Source organism: Lampris incognitus, chromosome 2 (genome assembly GCF_029633865.1).
Source record: "Lampris incognitus isolate fLamInc1 chromosome 2, fLamInc1.hap2, whole genome shotgun sequence".
Taxonomy (NCBI): domain Eukaryota; kingdom Metazoa; phylum Chordata; class Actinopteri; order Lampriformes; family Lampridae; genus Lampris; species Lampris incognitus.
Genome location: NC_079212.1, coordinates 86,182,258 through 86,203,826, shown reverse-complemented (window position 1 = coordinate 86,203,826; position 21,569 = coordinate 86,182,258). Strand labels below are relative to the sequence as shown.

The 21,569-nt window shown below is 45.2% G+C and overlaps 1 protein-coding gene across 1 annotated transcript in view; it reads right to left on the bottom strand.

The window, feature by feature from the left end:
• The window catches only part of LOC130107877 (inositol 1,4,5-trisphosphate receptor type 1), a 204,821-nt gene that overhangs the window by 61,770 nt on the left and 121,482 nt on the right, over positions 1 to 21,569 (bottom strand). The window contains exons 35-39 of the mRNA XM_056274659.1: positions 17,614 to 17,734; positions 17,156 to 17,340; positions 16,887 to 17,035; positions 16,635 to 16,746; positions 7,881 to 8,013 (exon numbers count right to left, since the gene is read on the bottom strand). Coding sequence (XP_056130634.1) covers positions 7,881 to 8,013; positions 16,635 to 16,746; positions 16,887 to 17,035; positions 17,156 to 17,340; positions 17,614 to 17,734 — 700 coding nt within the window. The remainder of the gene's footprint in view (positions 1 to 7,880; positions 8,014 to 16,634; positions 16,747 to 16,886; positions 17,036 to 17,155; positions 17,341 to 17,613; positions 17,735 to 21,569) is intronic.

Sequence of the window (21,569 nt, the reverse complement as noted above, 5' to 3'; positions counted from 1 at the left end):
TTGTGTCATCCTATGAAGTTTTAATTTTGATCGTCGATTGTGCTTAGCTTGGAGAGCTGGCGCTGGATCGACCGAGACCTTGGTCTGCTGCATCCTGTGGGCTTGAGGAGGCGGCAAGTGGGGCAGGCTAAGCTAATTGCTAGCCCACGGCCCTTCCAGAGAGGAAACACTGAGGCGGTCTGGGGGCGGCCTCGCCTAGCGTTGACTGTACAGCGTTTTTGTCTGCGTATGCATTTGTGTCATCGCGTGGAGTGCGGGGGGAGGTGTGTCGAGGGTGTCTGACTGGAGAGCTGGCGTTGGATCGGCTGAGAGAGTTTGATCTGCTACGTCCTGTGGGCCCAAGGACCACGGCCCTGCCTCGAGCTGCGCCTGAAGAGGAAACACTGAGGACAGGACGCGGAAGCGGGGCAGACTAAGCTAGCTGCTAGCCCATGCAGACCGGCAGTTCCGACAGTCATGCTGGTTGGCGTTCGTTCTCTGGACGGTGGAGTTTTTGGATTGTGTTGCACTGGGGGGACTGTGTTGCGCTGGGTGGAGTGTGTTGTTCTGGGTGGACTGTGTTGCACTGGGTGGACTGTGTTGCGCTGGGTGGACTGTGTTGTTCTGGGTGGACTGTGTTGCGCTGGGTGGACTGTGTTGCGCTGGGTGGACTGTGTTGTTCTGGGTGGACTGTGTTGCGCTGGGGGGACTGTGTTGCGCTGGGTGGACTGTGTTGCGCTGGGGGGACTGTGTTGCGCTGGGTGGACTGTGTTGCACTGGGTGGACTGTGTTGTTGGCTGTTTTTGCTTTGTTCTGTCTGTTTTTGGAGGTTTTTGGTGGTGGTGTTTTTGGATATGTGTTTTTGTCTTTTGTGTTGCACTGCTGTGGGCTGGGGGAAACGGAATTTTGTTTCTTTTGTGTACGTGCTAGTACATAAGATGAAATGACAAATAAATTGCTCTGTAAACGGTTAAAAATATCACAAAATGAATAAGACATAAATAAGACAAAATAAATTAAGAATTTTCCCCTCCTGTAAAGAAGAGCTGGATACACACCCCAAAACACGACTGATTCCTAGAAGATATTTTTGGTGATTTTTCTCAAAGAAAACCTATTTTTATAGCTCGCAATTCAAAATACATTGCACTGCAACCTTATCTGCGTAGCCAAGTACAGAAAAATAAAATAAAAACACAAGAGCTGACAACTGAAATGCTGGGATCTTATATTGTATATTTAATTTTACATGTAAGTGATGAAGGACTTAGTATCTGCACCTGAAATCATTAGCTACTAATTTTACATGTCGTTATATCAAGTGCTACGGTGCAGTGATGCTACTTAAAATGTACTTGAATTTGATTGTACATTATCCCTAAAAGCACTGCTGCAAGGTACATTTAAAGAGCCATTCCAATCAGGGAAGTCAGTTTTGGTTAATTTTGCTTTCAATAGACCGACACCCACTAACCGGTCAATAATCAATTAATTTTTAAGAAGAAAAAAAAAACGCAAAAAAAACAAAATGCAAAATGACGTGAAATAGAAGAAAGTGGTGCTTTCCTTTTAGTCCGCTTCTTCATTGACTTGATGAGCTTTGGTGCTACATTTTGAAGCGCTGTCCACTTCGAGGTGCTGACATTTTAATGTTTTGTGTTGTAAATGTCTTGTTTTGGTGGCACAGTGGTTAGCGCGGTCGCCTCACAGCAAGAAGGTCCTCAGTTCGAGCCTCGAGGTAGTTCAACCTTGGGGGTGGTCCCGGGTCGTCCTCTGTGTGGAGTTGGCATGATCTCCCAGTGTCTGCGTGGGTTTCCTCTGGGTGCTCCAGTTTCCTCCAACAGTTCAAATACACGTAGGTCAGGTGAATTGGCCGTACTATAAAATTGTCCCTCGGTGTAAATGTGTGTGTGGGTGTGTCGGCCCTGTGATTGCCTGGCGGCCTGTCCAGGGTGTCTCCTCGCTTGCCGCCCAATGACTGCTGGGATAGGCTCCAGCAACCCCATGACTCTGAGCAAGATAGGCGGTTTGGATAATGGATGGATGGAGGGAAAATAAAGGTTAATAAATAAATAAACTACAGAACTGTCGTTTTGTTAAAAGGCAAAAAACAAACCTAGGCCTACAAATTACAAAATTTTGGAACTGTACAGTGGTCAAATTACTGGTGCTCCGGCCCTTTTGCTGCAGACAAGGAATCGATTTTTAAGAGCTTTATTAAAAGTACAACTGCACTTAATCTAAACAACAAAACAACACATTCAGCATTTCAATTTGGCAACTGGCACATTGCTTTGCAGCATATAACATAACATTTTTGAATTATCCAATTTAATGTGGACAAGGAACAGATTTTTAAGAGATTTAAATGAAGTAGGCTACAACTGCACTTAACAACAAAACAACATTTCGATTTAAATTAACAATTTTTGTTGAGGAAGGTCAACATATCCACATGCTCAGGTGATTCTGGTTCATAGTCAGTTGACTGTGAGGCCTTGCAGTGGAGAACACCTGCTTGAAGGGCACCGGTGACCCGGGGATGGCCAGATAGAGCCTTGCTAAGATGGCGAGCCTGGTGTCTTGGAGTTTCGTGATGGTCTGGTCAGACAGAATGGCTGCGACTGTCCAACTTTGCTCCACCAACCTCTCGAAGACGTCACAGAGTATCTCCCATCAGCGCTGATGATGTGACACGTAGTTGTGATGTAGCTTTCGTTTGTGAAAGCTGCCCAGCAGTCGGTGGTCAGAACTAGCTTGTCTGCCCTGGCTAGCTTGACCTTAAGCGCATCCTTCTCCTCAAAGTGTTTTTAAATGCGTTAAGTCACAGTAGCTCTTAATGGCAAAACATACTCAGGCTCAAGGTACCAACTAGCTCTTTCAATCCCTTGCTCTCTCTACCACACTGACTGCCAGCATATCGGTCTAAATCATTCGGCACACCAACCGGTACCCATCACACTTCCTCCCCGCCGGCTAGCAGTGACGTGATCTTTGGCTGCCACTGCACGCTATCCTCGGACATGGCAGCCGGGTGCTTGTTCTTTATGCGGTACAGCATAGTGCAAGTAAACTAAACTGAGGAGTAACATCACACGATTTACAATTTACTTCATTGCCTTTCTGGTCCCACACCGAGCTTCATTTAGCGCACTTCATTTCTTACCTCAAACTGCTAACTAGCGAAGCCATTAGCGGAATGTGTATGCAAATTAACCTACAGAGTGACACGTGTAACTGGTCAAAAATATTCTTGGTGGTTAAACAATGAACGGTTAGCCATTAACATCCCTAATTCCATTGAAAATCATGTTTTCCAATTTCATAATTTTCAGCATAAGTTTTGTTAATGTAGTCACCCAAAATTGAACAGGTGTTGTAACAACAGCAGTTGTTAAAATAACCAAAGGGTTTTTGAGAATCAATCTGCTTTCTGTAATAAACTGGTATATTTAATAACTTGATATTAATAATCAATTGAATTCTCATCATCAGTCTGTCAGCTAGTCCGTTTTCAAACAGATACCCGGCAACGTCATGCAAGTTTACATGCTAGCTAGCTAGCTGGCGATGGGTGTGTTCATAAATCCACTCCGATGCTCTGCTGTGAAATCAGTGAGCGCTTATCTGAGCCTAGCAGAGTGTATAAATACTTGGCAATTCATGATCAAAAATTCTGTTAGTGCCAAGATGGCAAACGTAAACACCGTCGCCTTTTGCCATGCATTTCTAGCCATGAGGTCACATATGTACATTAAAATGTTACTTTGTAGTAACATTAAGATATTTTTGCAAGATAGGCAAAGTAATTTGTTGTTAATTAGCAGGTTGTTAATGACAGCTGTAACATCTGTAACATTAACTGCAGATAACCAAATGAGCCACAAGGGTCCATGTAACACTCATCAGTTCAATATCTTGTTTCAAATTGTTAACAGAACATTAGAACATTGGAGCCAATACTTCAAAATCTCAATTACTTCCTCCTCAAATAAATAAAGAACTGGGATTTTTGAATACTGGACATCCATCTACTATGTAAGAATGGACAAACTGGCTTTGGCAAAGCCCGTCCAGGTCGAGTTTTGGCTTTAAAACAACACTAAGCAGATTCATTGAGAATAAATGGCAACCATAGTGGAGGCGTTCTCTAGTTTTATTTACAGCTAAGTGCTCCCCATCATCCTCCATTGCTATACTCGTGTCTAGAGGATGCCTGCACAAACAGCAATTACACAGACATGTAGGTGAGACCAACTGACATACGTACAGACCAATAGGGGGGACATTTATCTTCCTGGCTCATTATGGCTCCCCTGAGCAAATCAGGAATCACGTACAATTTATTGTCATTTCTTACATCTACTTGCATACACAAAGAAATGAAATCTCGTTTCTCCAGCCCACAGCAGCGCAACACAAAAAACACACATCCAAAATTTCCAAAAAAAAGACACCACCAAAAAACATACAAAAACAGAGAGCAAAAAAAAAGAAGAAAAAAGTTAAACACACAGTCCACTCAGTGTAGCGCTTTAGCTTTAGATTAATTTATTTCAATTAAAAATTGTATTTATTAAATAAATTAATACATTATAATCATATATATAATGTATAATATATACAACAGAATACAAAATAAATAAATAATAAACAAAGATAGTAAATAAATGAAAATTAAAATAATAAATTTAAATTAATTTAGCCTTAAATGCTTTAGCCCATGACTTCTTGGGAAAAAAAATAATCAAAAAATGCCCAATTTTTAAATCAGAAACCAACATCGCAATTTTACACTTCTCAAACTATAAAACAAAATATACATTACTTTAAAATCCAAATTCAGCATTTATCTGAGGTGCAAGCCATTGCAATTTAGAAATATCGAAGCAAACGTTATCATGTTCAATTACAAATTTGAAATAAAAATATTGACTTGATAAGTGTTACACAGACCCACAATCTTGGCATTTTGTCATAACCTCGTATTCGACCCTTTTTGGAATGTTGTGGTTCTCTGACATCGGTCTGGTTTTTCTGCAGTCCCAGAATGCAGTGCTCTGAATCCCCAAATGATGAGAGCACACGGTGCACTCTGACGCCCAAAAGTTGAATTTAAGAACGCATCCAATAAAGGGCCTTGTAAACAGACCACGCCCCCCTCAACCTGCTGTGGATTGGCTATGTTCAGAGACGGGGCGCTAAAATAGTTATAAAAAAAATCAAATGATACTTCTGGAGCAGAAAAAAACGACTCTCCGAATATTACTATTCCATGATAGGTTGTCTGACTGAAATAAAATCATTAGACTGGATCTTTAAAAGCGTTCGGCCTGGTTCGTGTTTCTGCAACAGGTGCAAAGCTATTTGCGCAGGAAGAAGCAGCCTATCACCTAGCAACAGTGAAGAGTGGATCACATGGAAAAGGTGTTAATGTCCTGTGGACGTTCGCCAAAACTCTGCAGCGTATAGGAAATACGGTGAACCAGGAACTGGGCTTTTTTTCTCTCACTTCTTCTCAAAAGACATTTAATATTCCACACTGCTGAAACAGAACGCTGCTGTGAATGTCGACAGTTGGACTGGTTATAACGACCGAGGTGAATTATAACGCTGCATTATGTATACAGGCCTACAGATGTCAATCTCATTTACGCTGCATGTGAAAATACTGCCATCTGGTTCATGCAAGACAGCGCTTCATATGCATTTTGGTGGCAAGGTCAATACGTAAACACTGCATTTAAACACTGAAACAGCTATAGGCCCAGGAAACACAGCCTTTTACACTTCGACCTCAACAGATCTCACAACTTGCACGGAGGGAAAAGCTGTAAGTAGCGATGCAGCTCATCAATATTTTGACTACAGACAGTAATGACTGAGCTATCAGGTGATGATAAGAGTGTTGAGCTTCGTGTGCTCAAAGGGCAGTTCACAGATTAACCATGGACCTGATAGTAGGCCCAGGGACAGACAGATAGAGCTCCCGTCTTATATAACAGCTTGCATACCAAGGTATTCAGAGACCGAGGGGAAAGAAAAACAACTTTTCTATCTGAAAGCAGCAATTTTTAGCTCAATTCTGCCCTCTGACAGTGGTTTGATTCATAATTAATGGGCAAGGTCAAAGCTCAGTTTAGCTCAGTGAGCTAGCTGTCATCAGTCTGATAGTTCTTGCACAGAGATACATAAATCAGCCAAAACATTAAAACCACCTGCCTAACATTGTGTAGGTCCCCCCTCGTGCCCCAAAACAGCTCTGACCCGTCGAGGCATGGACTCCACAAGACCTCTGAAGGTGTCCTCTGGTATCTGGCACCAAATCATTAGCAGCAGATCCTTTAAGTCCAGTAAGTTGTGAGATGGGGCCTCCATGGATCAGACTTGTTTTTGCAGCACATCCCACAGATGCTCGATCGGATTGAGATCTGGGGAAGTTGGAGGTCAAGGCAACACCTTGAGCTCTTTGTCATGTTCCTCAAACTATTCCTGAACAACTTGTGCAGTGTGGCAGGGAGCATCATCCTGCTGAAAGACGCCACTGCCATCAGGGAATACTGTCACCGTGAACGGGTGGGGCTGGTCTGTAACCATGTTTAGGTAGGTGGCACGTGTCAAAGTAACATCCACATGAATGCCAGGACCCAAGGTCTCCCAGCAGAACATTGCCCAGAGCATCACACTGCCTCCACCAGCTTGTCTTCTTCCCATAATGCACCCTGGTGCTATCTCTTCCCCAGGTAAACGATGCACACACACCCTGCCGTCAGACCAGGCCACCTTCTTCCATTGCTCCATGATCCAGTTCTGACGCTCACATGCCCACTGTAGGTGCTTTCAGCAGTAGACAGGGGTCATCATGGGCACTCTGATCGGTCTGTGGCTTTGCAGCCCCATACACAGCAACCTGCAATGCACTGTGTTTTCTGACGACTGTCTGTCATAGCCAGCATTAACTTTTTCAACAAAGTGACCTACAGTAGCTCTTCTGTGGCATCAGACCAGACGGGCTAGCCTTCACTCCCCACGCACATCAATGAGGAGCCTTGGGCACCCATGATCTTGTCGCCAGTTCAGCGGTTGTCCTTCCTTGGGCCACTTTTGGTAGGTACTGACCACTGCATAGCAGGAACACCCCACAAAACCTGCCATTTTGGAGATGCTCTGACCCAGTCGTCTAGCCATCACAACTTGGCCCTTGTCAAAGTAACTCTGATCATGACGCTTGCCCATTTTTTCTGCTTATAACACATCTCCTTCAAGAACTGACTGTTCACTACTGACTAATATATCGGTAGCGAATTCAGGGGGCAGCTGGAATGCGAACCCGGGTCTCCTGCACCACAGGCGACTACGTTAACCAGTCGACTAAAGGGTCCGACCCGTTAGCCAAGGGCTAGTGAGTCTAGTTGTTCATGATCGTTACACTACCCCCCCTCCTTCGGGAAGAGCGTCCCCATGCTTCTGCATGTCAGCTCCCTCACGCCTCTGGGCGCATATGCTTCCGATGGCCTCACGGTCTCACCATCCCACTTCTGACACCAATGTAGCGAATTCAGGGGGCAGCCCGGGAACCGCCGAAGCCGGGACGTGAACCCATGTCTCCCACACCACTGGTGACTACGTTAACCAGTCGACTAAAGGGTCTGACCTGAAAGCCAAGGGCAAGCGAGTGTATTTATCCGGCATCATTACATACCCCCCCCCCCCGACAGGTGTCATTGTAATGGGATAATGTTATTCACTTAGCTGTCAGTGGTTTTAATGTTTTGGCTGATCGGTGTATAACCACATGCAAATCTTGCTGGTGGAAAAGGGTTACTGGCTTATTTTCCCTGTGGTCAGTATTCATGCTTACACAGGGAGACTACTGTTTAATAAAAGTCAAATCCTCTCACCCGATTGGCTTTTGCTGGGTCCTACCGGACTTAAGGGTCCATTGCTGAATGCTGTCAGGCTGTCTCTGCGCCCCCCACTCCGGTGGAAGTTGCCATAGTAACGGTTCACCAGAATCTGCCTCAGAGCCTCGCCCTACAGGGGGGAGGAAATTGAGGGTCTTAATGAGCTAAGAACGAGGGAAGATGAGGTGAGGCACAACACAGGGGGAAAAAAAAGTTTCAATTCTTTTGGATATAACCTGCATAGATCCATTAACCTGCCAAACAATAAAGCCCCACAGAACACCATCTGAACTGCCAAAACTGCATTGTGTCGAATAGCAGGGCTACAAACTATCATGGATGTGATCCAGTACACGTGTCCACCCAGGCATAACTGAAGTACATGAAAAGAATTCCAAATAGAGGACAACTTGAGTTTATACAACTTGCCACCCACTTAATGGTCATTATTGATCTCATCAGCTGCAGCGAACTTGTTAATTGACAATGCGGGGCCCTGGTTTTCAGACAGCCGGACCTGGGGCCAACCCTCCCACACCATGACTCATACACTGACGTGCAATCAGCAGCACGACCTTGCTGTTGTTATGGCAACCACAGCCCATAGTTACCTGACTGGCCATCCATGGGGAAAAGGAAGGGAGTGAAGAGAGAGAGTGAGAGAGAGCGAGAGACAGCCAGAGAGGGAGCGAGCCAGAGAGAGGGAGAGAGAACGCCAGCAAGCAGGAGAGAGAGCCAGAGAGAGAGAGAGCCAGAGAGAGCCAGAGAGAGCCAGAGAGAGAGAGAGAGAAAGAGAGAGACAAAGAGAGAGAGAGACAGAGAGTTTAGATATTTCCACATTACTGTCAACACTTGGGGGCCTTGATGTGTGAGACAAGCATTACATAAGTTGCACTATCATGGTTTTCGCTGTGGATGTGAGCAATGACATTTTCAGAGAATGCATACGATTCTGCCCTCATATTGATCCTCTGTTGAAGTCATCATGACGAAATGCTTACATCTGTATGATAATGAAGAAACTCAGAACCTTTGGGACTACGACCTTTGCACTGCACTGAAGGTAGATTGTAAGTATTAAAGTGTCTCATTGTGTTGATGATAGTACACAATTAAACAAAAGGCACTTAACTTGTTTTGTAATTCTAGAGCCATTGATGGGAAAAAAGCTTTAAATGAAGGCTGAAAAACAGGGAAATGAGCTAAATGTCCAGTCTGACGCACGCCTTCAGTGATGTGTGAATACTGGAGAATGAACGGCGCCCGGTACATTTAACCACGGTGCAGCGGGTGAGCGGCTACTGAGCTTACGTTTGTAAACTCGAGATTTTTGCCCCACAAAAAATAACTATCAATACCGTATTCATGAACTGCAAGCAATACTAATGTGAAACATCATCATATGGGCCAGCCTGTGTAACTGATGCAGTCAAGGCTCACTGATGTCACTGTCCTTTCATGTGCAGCTGTAGGGCAGAGGAGGCTGAAGGAGGACAGAAAGGTTATAGAAAAAGTCACCTCCTTAAATCTTACAAGGCTAATGAGTGTGATGCTTGGTTAGTTTTTTAGCGAAGTAATGAGGTGCTTTGCCTTGATGTGGTCAGAAACGCAAATAGGAAAAATGCAGGAAACAGTGGCAAACAGTATTTTTCCGTGAGAAATGAAGGAAAGCTGCCCAACCAAACCTGTCTTAAAACAAAGATCCCTGTAGTGTTGGGGTTTAGTGTTGAACTGGCATAAGTACCTACCCTCTTCTGGTCCTCGAGCAGCTTCACTGGCTGGTTCTGATCCAGCTCCTGGGTGCAGTGAAGCAGGTTAGCATAGCAGGCCCACAGAACCGAACATACGGTTAGATCTCAAGCAACACAGAAAAGCCATTATCGTCTGCAAAGGGTTAATAGTTAGATTATGCACTACTATGTATTGTGTGTTACGTGAGCATGCACATTTTAGTGAATTGTCATGCTTTTAACTCTCGAGTCCAAGACTACGGGGGTTATATTCGGGTTATGGAGGATGCTCAGAAAGAGAAGAAATGTGAAGATTTGACCATTAAATCAGGAGTGAAAGCTGGAGACAAAAAAAGCACAAAGTGAGAGACACCCACATCTCTTTACTGTCACATCCTTGCACTCTTTGACAGAACATGTAGCAAAGCACAACAGCACGGCCTGATTTAGACAAAATCCATCCCCTGCTTCGCCGTGTTTGATTTCCTTGGTGGCTCCGACATGAAACAGATATACAGATAGGACAGCTTTCAGTTTTGACAAGGCAGCAATAGCCAAAAACCATTAACCTCAGTCTGCGTGGGTTGTTTGTTTTCTGCATGGGGGGAGAGGTGTTTGGTGAAACGTTCAACGTCGCTCATTACGTAAAGAGACACCGAAGCCGGCGAGAGGCGAGGACACTGGCTACGGGGGCGCATGTTACATAATCATTTGCAAAGGGAACCAGGCCACATAACCAGTGACACAGAGCTGCTTACACTGCCCATCTGTCACCAGCGAGAGAGAGAGAGAGAGAGAGAGAGAGAGAGAGAGAGAGAGAGAATCACAAACACAGGAAAATGACGCACCGCCGGTTGAACTAGTCCCCCTGAATTGAGGTCAGTATATAGAATATAGGACATGGAGTCAGCGGAGGTGCCGTCCATGTTACACAGGTTTGCTGTGACCTGCAACACGCACAGGAACAGCATGGCCTCATGTGATCCACCGCCACGTAACGTTTTACTTCCCGTAGTATGTAGCGGCAAGACCCTGGTACACGCCGGTGCTGTGAAAAAGCTAACATCTACAGATGTTTGGGCTGCATGTGTGACAGGCAACAAGCCTACAGGTGGTGGGGGACGGTGCAGCCGCGTATCCGACGTGTCCGACGTGCAGCACACGCAACACTGTCACCGCTGCAAATGCAGACAACAAGCCGTCAGAGAGGCTGACAAAAAGAGCAGATACGCTGAAAAATGTCTACCCCACCCCCAAGTCTGACCCCAACCACTGCATAGTAACCTCTCAAATTCACATCTGCCCCTACCACGCGGTGTTCCACCACGCTGGAATCTCCCCGTGGCAAGTCCCAAGCCACCCGGCATCCTCCCGCTTCAACATGTACTGATATAGCTCTCTTTGTAACACGCACACACACACACACACACACACACACACACACACACACACACACACACACACACACACACACACACACACACACACACAGAAGAATCCTTGAGCCTTCAGGTAGTTTTTCTGCACACACAAGCCTACTTGTGCTGACTAAGTTGTGTTTAAACTGGTGGCAACTGACAAAAAGAGGAGAGCGACTGTAAAATCTCAAAGTCCTCCAGCTCTTACATAACAGACAGCCCAAAAGCCAACGAGGCTGCCAATAATTCACCTCACTGACATTTAGCTTCTGGATAAAACACACACTCAGGCACAAGCACACGCGCACACACAAAACAAAACAAAACAAACAAAACTGCTGACTCAGAATTGCATCACTTTTGATTTCTGCACAATTTCTTTTTTTTTTTTTGGACATCTGCGGTGCAGAAAACTAGAATCAGAACCAGATTTATTGCCAAGTGGTTCAAGAACATACAAGGACTTTGTCTTGGCATGTTGGTACAAGAGGGAAAAGTCAACAGTAAATAGTAAACATAAAAGTTGAAAGAATAATAAAATACATCCATCCATTATCCAAACCGCTTATCCTGCTGTCAGGGTGGTGGGGATGCTGGAGCCTATCCCAGCAGCCACTGGGCGGCAGGCGGGGAGACACCCTGGACAGGCCGCCAGGCCATCACAGGGCCTAAATCACGGTATCGTCTGCATATAATTGAATATGACAATCGGGGCATATTTGTGGGAGGTCATTAACAAAAGTGGAGAACAGCAGCAGTCCTAGACATGAACTCTGCGGTACGCCTTTTCCACTACCGTAAACTCACACCGACTGCCCTGAAAAGAGACACACTGACGTCCTTGGTGACGCTACGCATTAAACCAAAGTCAAGAATGTTTTGAAAGACCAATAGCACTAACTTTGTCAAGGAGGAGGTGGCGATCAACCGTGTCAGAAGCCTTAGTGAGCTCTATAAATATTGCTCTGTAAGCACACTGCTCGTCCAACGAAGAGGACACATGACTGGCGGATTTTAAAACAGCAGCGGTGAGGTGTGAGACCGGACTGGTAGGGAAATGATATTTGAAAGTCATTAACATATTTAGATAGTTGATTAAAAATGAACTTTTCAAACAAGTTTGCTATACGGTTAATAATGAAATAGGTCTATAGGTATTGAGATCAAGAGGGTCACCATCTCTATGCAATGGGGTGACTCTGGCACATTTCCAGATTGATGGAACGTCACATGTCAATAAAGAGAAATTAAATAAGTGAGACACAGGACGTGCCAGAACGTGGGAGCCAAGCTTGACGAACTTCATCTCAAAACCATCTGGAGCAGCTAACATATCTGCACAAGATAAAATAAAAAAACAAGGGGCAATAACAGGGAGACACTGGGAATCTGGCAAGTACTCCATTTACGAAACGCTGAATGAGCATTTTGAACAAGTTATTTGCAGAATAAGCGTTATTTAGAGGGCCATGCAGTAATTTAAACACATCTCTAACAAACTCCTCTTAAACGTCCTACGTCTCACACTATGCCACCTTGTTCAAGGGACACTACGAGGCAACAAAGCCCCGCAGGGACAGCATTACAACACCCCCGATCCCTGTTTAATTCGCTCCGAGCGGCTGTTTGCTGGTTAAGCGAGAGGGGTTGAACAGAAAAGGCGAAAAGAAAGAAAAACGTTGAGTAGTTATGTCACGACGCTTTACTGGGGCTGACGGAAGAAGAAAAAAAAGAATGCGACTACACAATAGGAGCTGGAATGGCAGAAATGAGGCAGGAACACAAGAATGGGTCAGCCTGTTTCTGCCCTGCTGCCATCCTTACATCACAGCTGGCTTTATGTGCAAACACACAGACAGAAAACACTTAGCAGGTGTGCACAGGCCACTCTCCCATCTCCCTCTCACACAAACAGCCCATACACTGCACCCCCAACCCCACCCACCCACCCACACACACACACACACACACACATACACACACCAGTCTCTGGGTAAACAGTTCCTCTACATTTTTATTGGCAATTACTGCTGAAGGTCACACATCAGTGGAGAGGCTTAGTTCCAGGAAAAAAAGCTCGGTTCTTATGTAACGCCGGCCCAGAGCTGGCAGGCGCCCAGGAATCGTGCAGCTCACAAGCAAGGGAAACTAGGACACAGCCTGCCACATCCCTTCACAGCAGCACGCGCACACACGCACACACAAAGTCAAGGCTCCCCCTATCGGCACTTGGGGGAACTGCAGGGGAAACACCCTACGACAGTCCTAGTAGGGCTGCTCTTGCTGAGCATGGGAGAGGAAAGGAAAGGACGTTCACATGCGAGGACGCAAGAGCAACAGGATCAATGGAAATGTCATCTTGCAGGAGCCTGCTAAGGACTTGGTTAAGTGGAGAATCTGTTGGCCAAACGTAGGGCTCATGTGAAGCTTATGCCCGGCGTGGGGTCGACCGAGTCTACGCTGGCAGCTGTCCCGAAACCAGCAAAGGGACTCACCTCAGGACCTGGAATAACAAAACGCATGTCCAGTGGCAGCATTTAACTCGCTCACCGTCTCTCTGTCTGTGCCGACGGACTCAGGGATTATAGCAGACACTGCACGGGTAGTATGCATGAGCAGCAGCAGACAACTCTATTGGTTACCGGCTGAGCCTAGAGCCCCAGCCTCCCACCACTACACATGACACAGTACCAAAGACACAGCTATGACTAGCCCTACACACACACACACACACACACACACGCACACGCACAATAGGTAAGACGTCAGAGGACAGAAGGGAAAAGGGCATGAATTGAAGAAAAAGGGTCAACCTTAGGCATATCCATCTCATCATCAAAGGCCCTGAGCTGAAAGAAAGCAGAGGGCGAGGAGTTAGATAAGAGCAGACGGGATTCATCTTCAGCAGTTAAACAAAACAGCATGACATGTTGGCAACGTGAGTCAAGAATGCAGGGATGGCCACGCCATCAGCGGCTCAAGAGAAACGCTCTGTAGAAGCGGATGTCTCCCTTTAGCTCCCATACGTTTGGCGACATACCGCGAGGCTGGAGCTGATGGTGATTCTGAGAAGTCCCGACGGCAGCGAGCTGGACCGCTGCCAGGCCAGGATCAGCCAAGTTCTGTCAGAGTACGGTCCCTGTGTGTGTGTCTGTGTGTTTGTGTGTGTGTGCACAGGGGTCAAACTGGGCCAGAGTCAGCACGACACAGCACATCAGGTTCCAGCAGTTTATTACGACATCATTGCTTCACTTCACTGTTTAAAAAACAGCCATTATGCATTAACTAAAAAATACAACAAAAACGCCTAGCTTCATGCATGTTTTAGCCACGTGTTCAAGTTCAAACTGGCGTGGCGTTATCATGCTGCAGTGGTCTACTTACGTACACACCATCAGCCTTGACAGATTTATAATACTTATTTATAATACATTTGGAATTCAGGGTCATTTTAAAGTTGGGTTGTACATGTGTAATTCAAGGTCATTTTAAAGCTGGGTTGTACATGTGTAATTCAGGGTCATTTTAAAGTTGGGTTGTACATGTGTAATTCAGGGTCATTTTAAAGTTGGGTGTACATGTGTAATTCAAGGTCATTTTAAAGCTGGGTTGTACATGTGTAATTCAGGGTCATTTTAAAGTTGGGTGTACATGTGTAATTCAAGGTCATTTTAAAGCTGGGTTGTACATGTGTAATTCAGGGTCATTTTAAAGTTGGGTTGTACATGTGTAATTCAGGGTCATTTTAAAGTTGGGTTGTACATGTGTAATTCAGGGTCATTTTAAAGTTGGGTTGTGGATTTGTAATGCAGGGTAATTTTAAAGCTGGGTGTACATGTGTAATTCAGGGTCATTTTAAAGCTGGGTTGTACATGTGTAATTCAGGGTCATTTTAAAGCTGGGTTGTACATGTGTAATTCAGGGTCATTTTAAAGTTGGGTTGTATATGTGTAATTCAGGGTCATTTTAAAGCTGGGTTGTACATGTGTAATTCAGGGTCATTTTAAAGCTGGGTTGTATATGTGTAATTCAGGGTCATTTTAAAGCTGGGTTGTACATGTGTAATTCAGGGTCATTTTAAAGCTGGGTTGTATATGTGTAATTCAGGGTCATTTTAAAGCTGGGTTGTACATGTGTAATTCAGGGTTATTTTAAAGTTGGGTTGTATATATGTAATTCAAGGTCATTTTAAAGCTGGGTTGTACATGTGTAATTCAAGGTCATTTTAAAGTTGGGTTGTACATGTGTAATTCAAGGTCATTTTAAAGCTGGGTTGTACATGTGTAATTCAGGGTAATTTTAAAGCTGGGTTGTACACGTGTAATTCAGGGTAATTTTAAAGTTGGGTGTACATGTGTAATTCAGGGTAATTTTAAAGCTGGGTTGTACACATGTGTAATTCAGGGTCATTTTAAAGTTGGGTTGTACATGTGTAATTCAGGGTCATTTTAAAGCTGGGTTGTACATGTGTAATTCAGGGTCATTTTAAAGTTGGGTGTACATGTGTAATCCGGGGTCATTTTAAAGCATGTCAGGTCCTTCCTGGCAGTCACTGGAAGACCGGGTCCGTGCCGTGGCCTCATGGGAGCGGCTGTAGCTGTTGAGCTATGGTGATTTGAAGTCAGCCCCCAGAGGAAACCCACGCAGACACAGGGAGAACATGCAAAGCTCCACACAGAGGACGACCCGGGATGACGCCCAAGGGTGGACTACCCCGGGGCTCGAACCCAGGACCTTCTTGTTGTGAGGCGACTGAGCTAGCCACTGTGCCACCCAACATAATCTAATAAATAATAATAATAATAATCTAACAACGTGTGATAAGATAAGGATGTCCAATTGGCCCTGTTTTATTCCTTCTTGTCACATAAATTATGGCCATACATATTAAAAAAGGTCAGTTCAAAGGTATCATGACCTTAAATAGAGAATTTAAATTATCCCACTGGCTGATGATGTGACAATATTTCTATCTAATAGACATGAGGTGACCTAAGCAGTTAGAAGTATTGAGGAATTTTCTGCTGTGTCAGGTTTGAAAATGAACTTGAGCAAATCTGTTCTATTACCACTCAAGGAATGTGACCCATCAGAATTCAGACCTATCAGAAAAGAATGTATTTATTCAGAATGTTTAAAATGCATGCTTGTAAGAGATTAAAGGCTTGGTTTACTACTTATACATACTATATTATAGGCTTTTAAGTTATTCATAAAACATGCTATTCAGCATGCATGTGCATCTGCCAACCTCCATGATCCCATTTAACCCCTGTGAGTGTCATGTATGTATGTGTGTGAGTGTGTGTCTGTTTTTGTATATATGTGTATGCAAGTGTGTGTGGGTTTCAATACCGTACATTTTTAAACTATTACTCAGTAGCACAAATACAGATGTCACTGGTAATCAGAGGGTCTGTGGAAGCAACTCCTGCTAATGACACTGCCGTATGATCATAGTCAATGTAGAGCTGGTATTAAGTTCATTATGAAAAAGAAAACCAATAAATTGACAAGCTTATTTTACATTTGTAAAATAAGGCCAAAGACCGACATGCTGTGGAAGTAGAGAGCGTTGTGGCTGTGCTTGGAGCTCTTCCTACCTTCTCTCCATAGCCGCGGTCTTTGGTCATCATCTCTCGAAGCGTCTGCAGGACCTTGATACATAGCCTCTCCTCATTTTCCTCCAGCAGCTGCTTGGTGTGTTTAATCAGCCTGCAAAAGCACATCTTTTTTTGCTTTTGCTTTTATTTTTTTGCTCGCAAGTTTAATTCCTAACAAGTAAACCCAACACATGTGTCGGTGACAGTTTCAGATGGTGTACAACAAACAAGCAAAGTGTTCATTGTATTTACTTGCATATGAAGCCTCCGCTCTCACACTTTCTGCGCGAGTCTGTGTTTTCAGGGAAGAGCAGCTCAGGTCGATGCAGCACGTCCACCAGTACAGACAACTCTGCCTGGACCAGTGGACGCAGACGGTCCTCGAGAGCCGACACAATGTCCTGCAACCAAAACCCACAAGTCCGATCAATACAAATGCAAATGTGAATGTACAGTCAGACAGATAGATGTGCGCGCGCACGCACACACACACACACACACGCACACACACACACACACACCTGAAGCCTCTCAATGATGTTCCTGTAGTCTCGTGACGCGGTCACCACAGAGTCTCGTCGAGCAGAGTTGCGGGCAGACAGTCTCCAGCTCATGGCCGTCTTCTGGACGATGTTGTTGGACTTCACAAACAGGTTGTTCACCTGGTTGTCCAAGTCCACCGGAATAGCTATCGCTCTGCTTTTGGCTGGCAGGTACACACAGAGCCAGGGCAGCACACAGAGACAAACAAGTGATTGATGATGTAATTATTGATGATGTAATTAGAACAATAATTAGAGTGCTTGACAACTAGAGTCTGATTGGCAAATACAATCAGACTCTCAAGTCATTTGTTAAACTGAATTCATGTGTGGGTAATCCAAAAGGGCCGCTATCGACTGGGTGATGGATTTCTCGTTCAAAGGTGAGACTAAGGGTTCTGGGGAGGAGTAGTAACTGTCGGGGGTGTTCATCTTACCAACATCAGAGAGGACCTTGATACAGCTTTCAACGGAGCCTTTTTGGACAGGAACCAGCCAGCTACAATGGTAAACCCTGAACACTGCCTGCAATAGCTGCACAAAGACCGGCTGCCTGGTCTGAGGAGGACATAGGAGGAAAAAGGCACAAGTAATCTATCCGTAATATTACATTTGTGTTTTTGGATAGAAGGTATCCTTGAGCACTGCAAAGACCCGGCTGTTGCCTACATATGGTAAACCTGTGTGAAAGAAAAGGTTTGCAGCTTGGCTCTCCCTGAAAATACATCGTATTGGTACTTCTTGTTTGTCTCACACACATAGTGCTGCAGAAGAGATGGTGTGATGCTAAGTGAGACCTGCTGACTGGGTGGACATTTTCCAAGAGCACTGATGTATCCCAGTGTGAACTCTCTGACCCGGACCAAATGGCATGAATGAGACGTCTTCACGGGTCCACCTGAACCTGAATACCCGAGACACTACCTGAGACCCAAGTGGGTCCGGGTCCAAAACTCTGACTTGTTTCATGGGTATGGGTGGGTCTGTTATAATTGCGCCGGGTCCGTCCGGGTAGCGTAGCAGTCTATTCCGTTGCCTACCGACACAGGGACCGGCGGTTCAAATCCCCGTGTTACCTCTGGCTTGGTCGGGCGTCCCTACAGACACAATTGACCGTGTCTGTGGGTGGGAGGCTGGATGTGGGTATGTGTCCTGGTCGCTGCACGAGCGCCTCCTCTGGTCAGTTGGGGTGCTTATTTGGGGGGGAGGGGGAACTGGGGGGAATAGCGCGATCCTCCCACGCGCTACGTCCCCCTGGTGAAACTCCTCACTGTCAGGTGAAAAGAAGCGGCTGGTGACTCCACATGTATGGGAGGAGGCATGTGGTAGTCTGCAGCCCTCCCCGGATCAGTAGAGTGGATGGAAGCAGCAACCGGGAAGGTTTGAAAGAGTCGGGTAACTGGCCAAGTACAATTGGGGATAAACAAATAATTGTGCCAGGTCTCAATTAAGACCATCCTGAACTATTTACCTGTATGGATCTGTGAGGAACCAGTAAGCTTGTTTTTTTTTTCCACATTAAATTTTTTAGTCCCTGCTTTTAAAATGACATATATTCAGCCTACCGATAATCTGCTGGAAAATGTTCTAGACACCATATCTTCTGTTCTTGTATCTATGATATATGAGGGAGCGTTGTGCAGTACGTGCTTGATATCTTTCAGCCAACTGAAACCCAGCAAAACTCAAGGCCAAGTCGATCTGGTGGCACACACCAGCGCACACTCACAGTCCAACACACAGACCACCTGAAATAAAATGGGCCAACTGTCAGACCTGATGGAATTGCAAGCCAGAAGCAAGAAACCATTCGCGGAAAAGAGAGAGGGAGTGTCGTCCAGTCAGTGTCCGACGAGCAGTTGAATGATGAGATGAAGATAGTTTTGTGAAGCCTAAGTAAAAATATAACACAATTACTTCTGTAAAAACAAAATGTGCACCGAACTGTAACTAATTATTTAGGCCTGTTTTGGAATTGCATTGATACTTAACTGATGGCGGCACAGTGGTGCAGTGGTTAGTGTGGTCGCCTCACAGCAAGAAGGTCCTGGGTTCGAGCCCCGGGGTCATCCAACCTTGGGGGTTGTCCCGGGTCGTCCTCTGTGTGGAGTTTGCGTGTTCTCTCTGTGTCTGCGTGGGTTTGCTCTTGGGGCTCCGGTTTCCTCCCACAGTCCAAAGACATGTAGGTCAGGTGAATCAGCCGTACTAAATTGTCCCTAGGTGTGAATGTGTGTGTGTGTCGGCCCTGTGATGGACTGGCGGCCTGTCCAGGGTGTCTCCCCCACCTGCTGGGACAGGCTGCTGGGATAGACTCCAGCATCCCCGTGACCCTGAGAGCAGGATGGGCGGTTTGGATAATGTATGGTTTCATTATTGCTTATTTACACTCTCTCTCGCTCTCTCTCTCTCACATTGACCCCTCAGTGTTGGTAAGGACATGGGTTTGATTGTCCTCAAGGTCTGATTCAGATGGGGTCTGATCTTCTTCGGATCCAAATTTTGAAAACTGAATTTGTAAAGTAATTTATGCACATTGAATTCGGGTAGGAAATCCAAGGGTCCATTCTGGACCCATGGAGCCCTCTTGAATAAACCTCCTTAGCATACTCAAACATCGCCCAATAATACCCCAAGTGAATTTTTCTCACTTGTTCAACGTTCTGTAACACCTGACCATGTGTTGTCCCTGAAGGAAGTAACACGCAGCAAATACCTCCACTATTTTCCCCAAAAGAGAAGCTTGCAGAACATGACACCAGCAGTCAGGATCAGAAGTATATGCATGAGGAAAAGGGGAACAGGTCACCCACATACATCAAACTGACCTTGTCAGTAATACGTCTCCCACACTTTTCTAACTGTCTTCTGGGGACAAGTGTGCTTCATGAAGTTATGTGACATGCCACAGATATACTCTCATATACATATCACTAGTAATGTCTTGATGCATGCTCAATAGTCCAGGTAAGAACATCAGAGCAGGCAGCCAGTTCATCTGGACATGGCGTTTACTGACAGATATGTGTCATCACTCGTCTTCCGGTGTGGGAAGATGGCGGTGTGAATTCATGTTTGCAGCGGCCTCAGCCAGCACCGTCCATGCAGTGTCTTTGTCCACGTCTGTATTTAAGTTTTGTCTTTGTTTGATGGCTGGGAGAGCTGGCGCTGGATCGGCTGGGAGAGCTTGATCTGCTGTGTCCTGTGGGCCCAGGGACCACGGTCCTGCCTGGAGCTGCGCCGAGGAAGTAACACCAAGGACGGTCTGACAGGATGTGGAAGCGGGGCAGGCTAAGCTAACTGCTAGCCCATGCAGACCGGCGGTTCTGACAGTCATCCTGGCTGGCGTTCGTTCCCTTGGGACAGTGTTTTTTTTGTTTTTGCTTTAGTTTGTATATATGTGTTAGTTTGTATATATGCGTTAGTTTAGGTATGTGTTAGTTTAGATAGATGTGTTAGTATGTGTGTCCTTGAAGTTCTTGCGGTTTTTGGATATGTGTTTTTGTCTTTGTGTTGTACCAGCCCCAAATGAAGTGTTCCTGATGCTGATCTAAGTGACCTCTTCAATCTGGTCATCTTCAGTGACTGAAGAGGTCACTCACATGAGTAATGAAACCTATCCGTCAATAAAGGTCGTGTCTAGATCAACTGATTCAACCTTCTTTGACATCATTACCACGTGTGTCTGAATCTGAATGAACTTAGTGTGTGTGAATTTGGAAGAACGACTGTATTTCTAAGAATTCAAGGAAGGTCGTTTATACCAGAGACAGAGGCAACACAATGTCTTCATGGGGACATAACTGCAAAGTAGGACAGGGAATCAGAAAACCAAATTAGGAGTAAAAGGTCTTAATTGGCAGATTTAATTTGCTCTAACAGATGATGTCTAACACTGAACTGGTTCTCTCTAAATCTGCTACAAATTATGTTTTATCAGAAGCCAAATTAGCTGAAATTCTGGACACACTCAGTTCTACAAGCAGAGACAAAAAGACTTGCATTTGAACTGTTGGTTGCAACGTTAAATCTATGCAGGGTGTAGCATGTTCTCTGTATTACCTATGTGGTATGTACCATCCCAGTGTTCAGTTGAAACTGCATGGGGTATCAATATATCATCTCGCCATATTCACATATAGTGAGTATGGCGAGATACGTGTGTGAATATGGCATGTGAGCTTAGAGGTTCAGCCGGTGGTCAGTCATGTTAGGAGAGAGGACCCCCTGGCTCTAAGGCCATCTATTATCTGCCTGATCTCATCTATTACCAAAAACATACGTCCCGTCTAGAAGAGGCCTTAACATACCCATCTTCTCTCATCCATCCATCCATTATCCATCCATCCATCCATCCATTATCCATCCATCCATTATCCGAACCGCTTATCCTGCT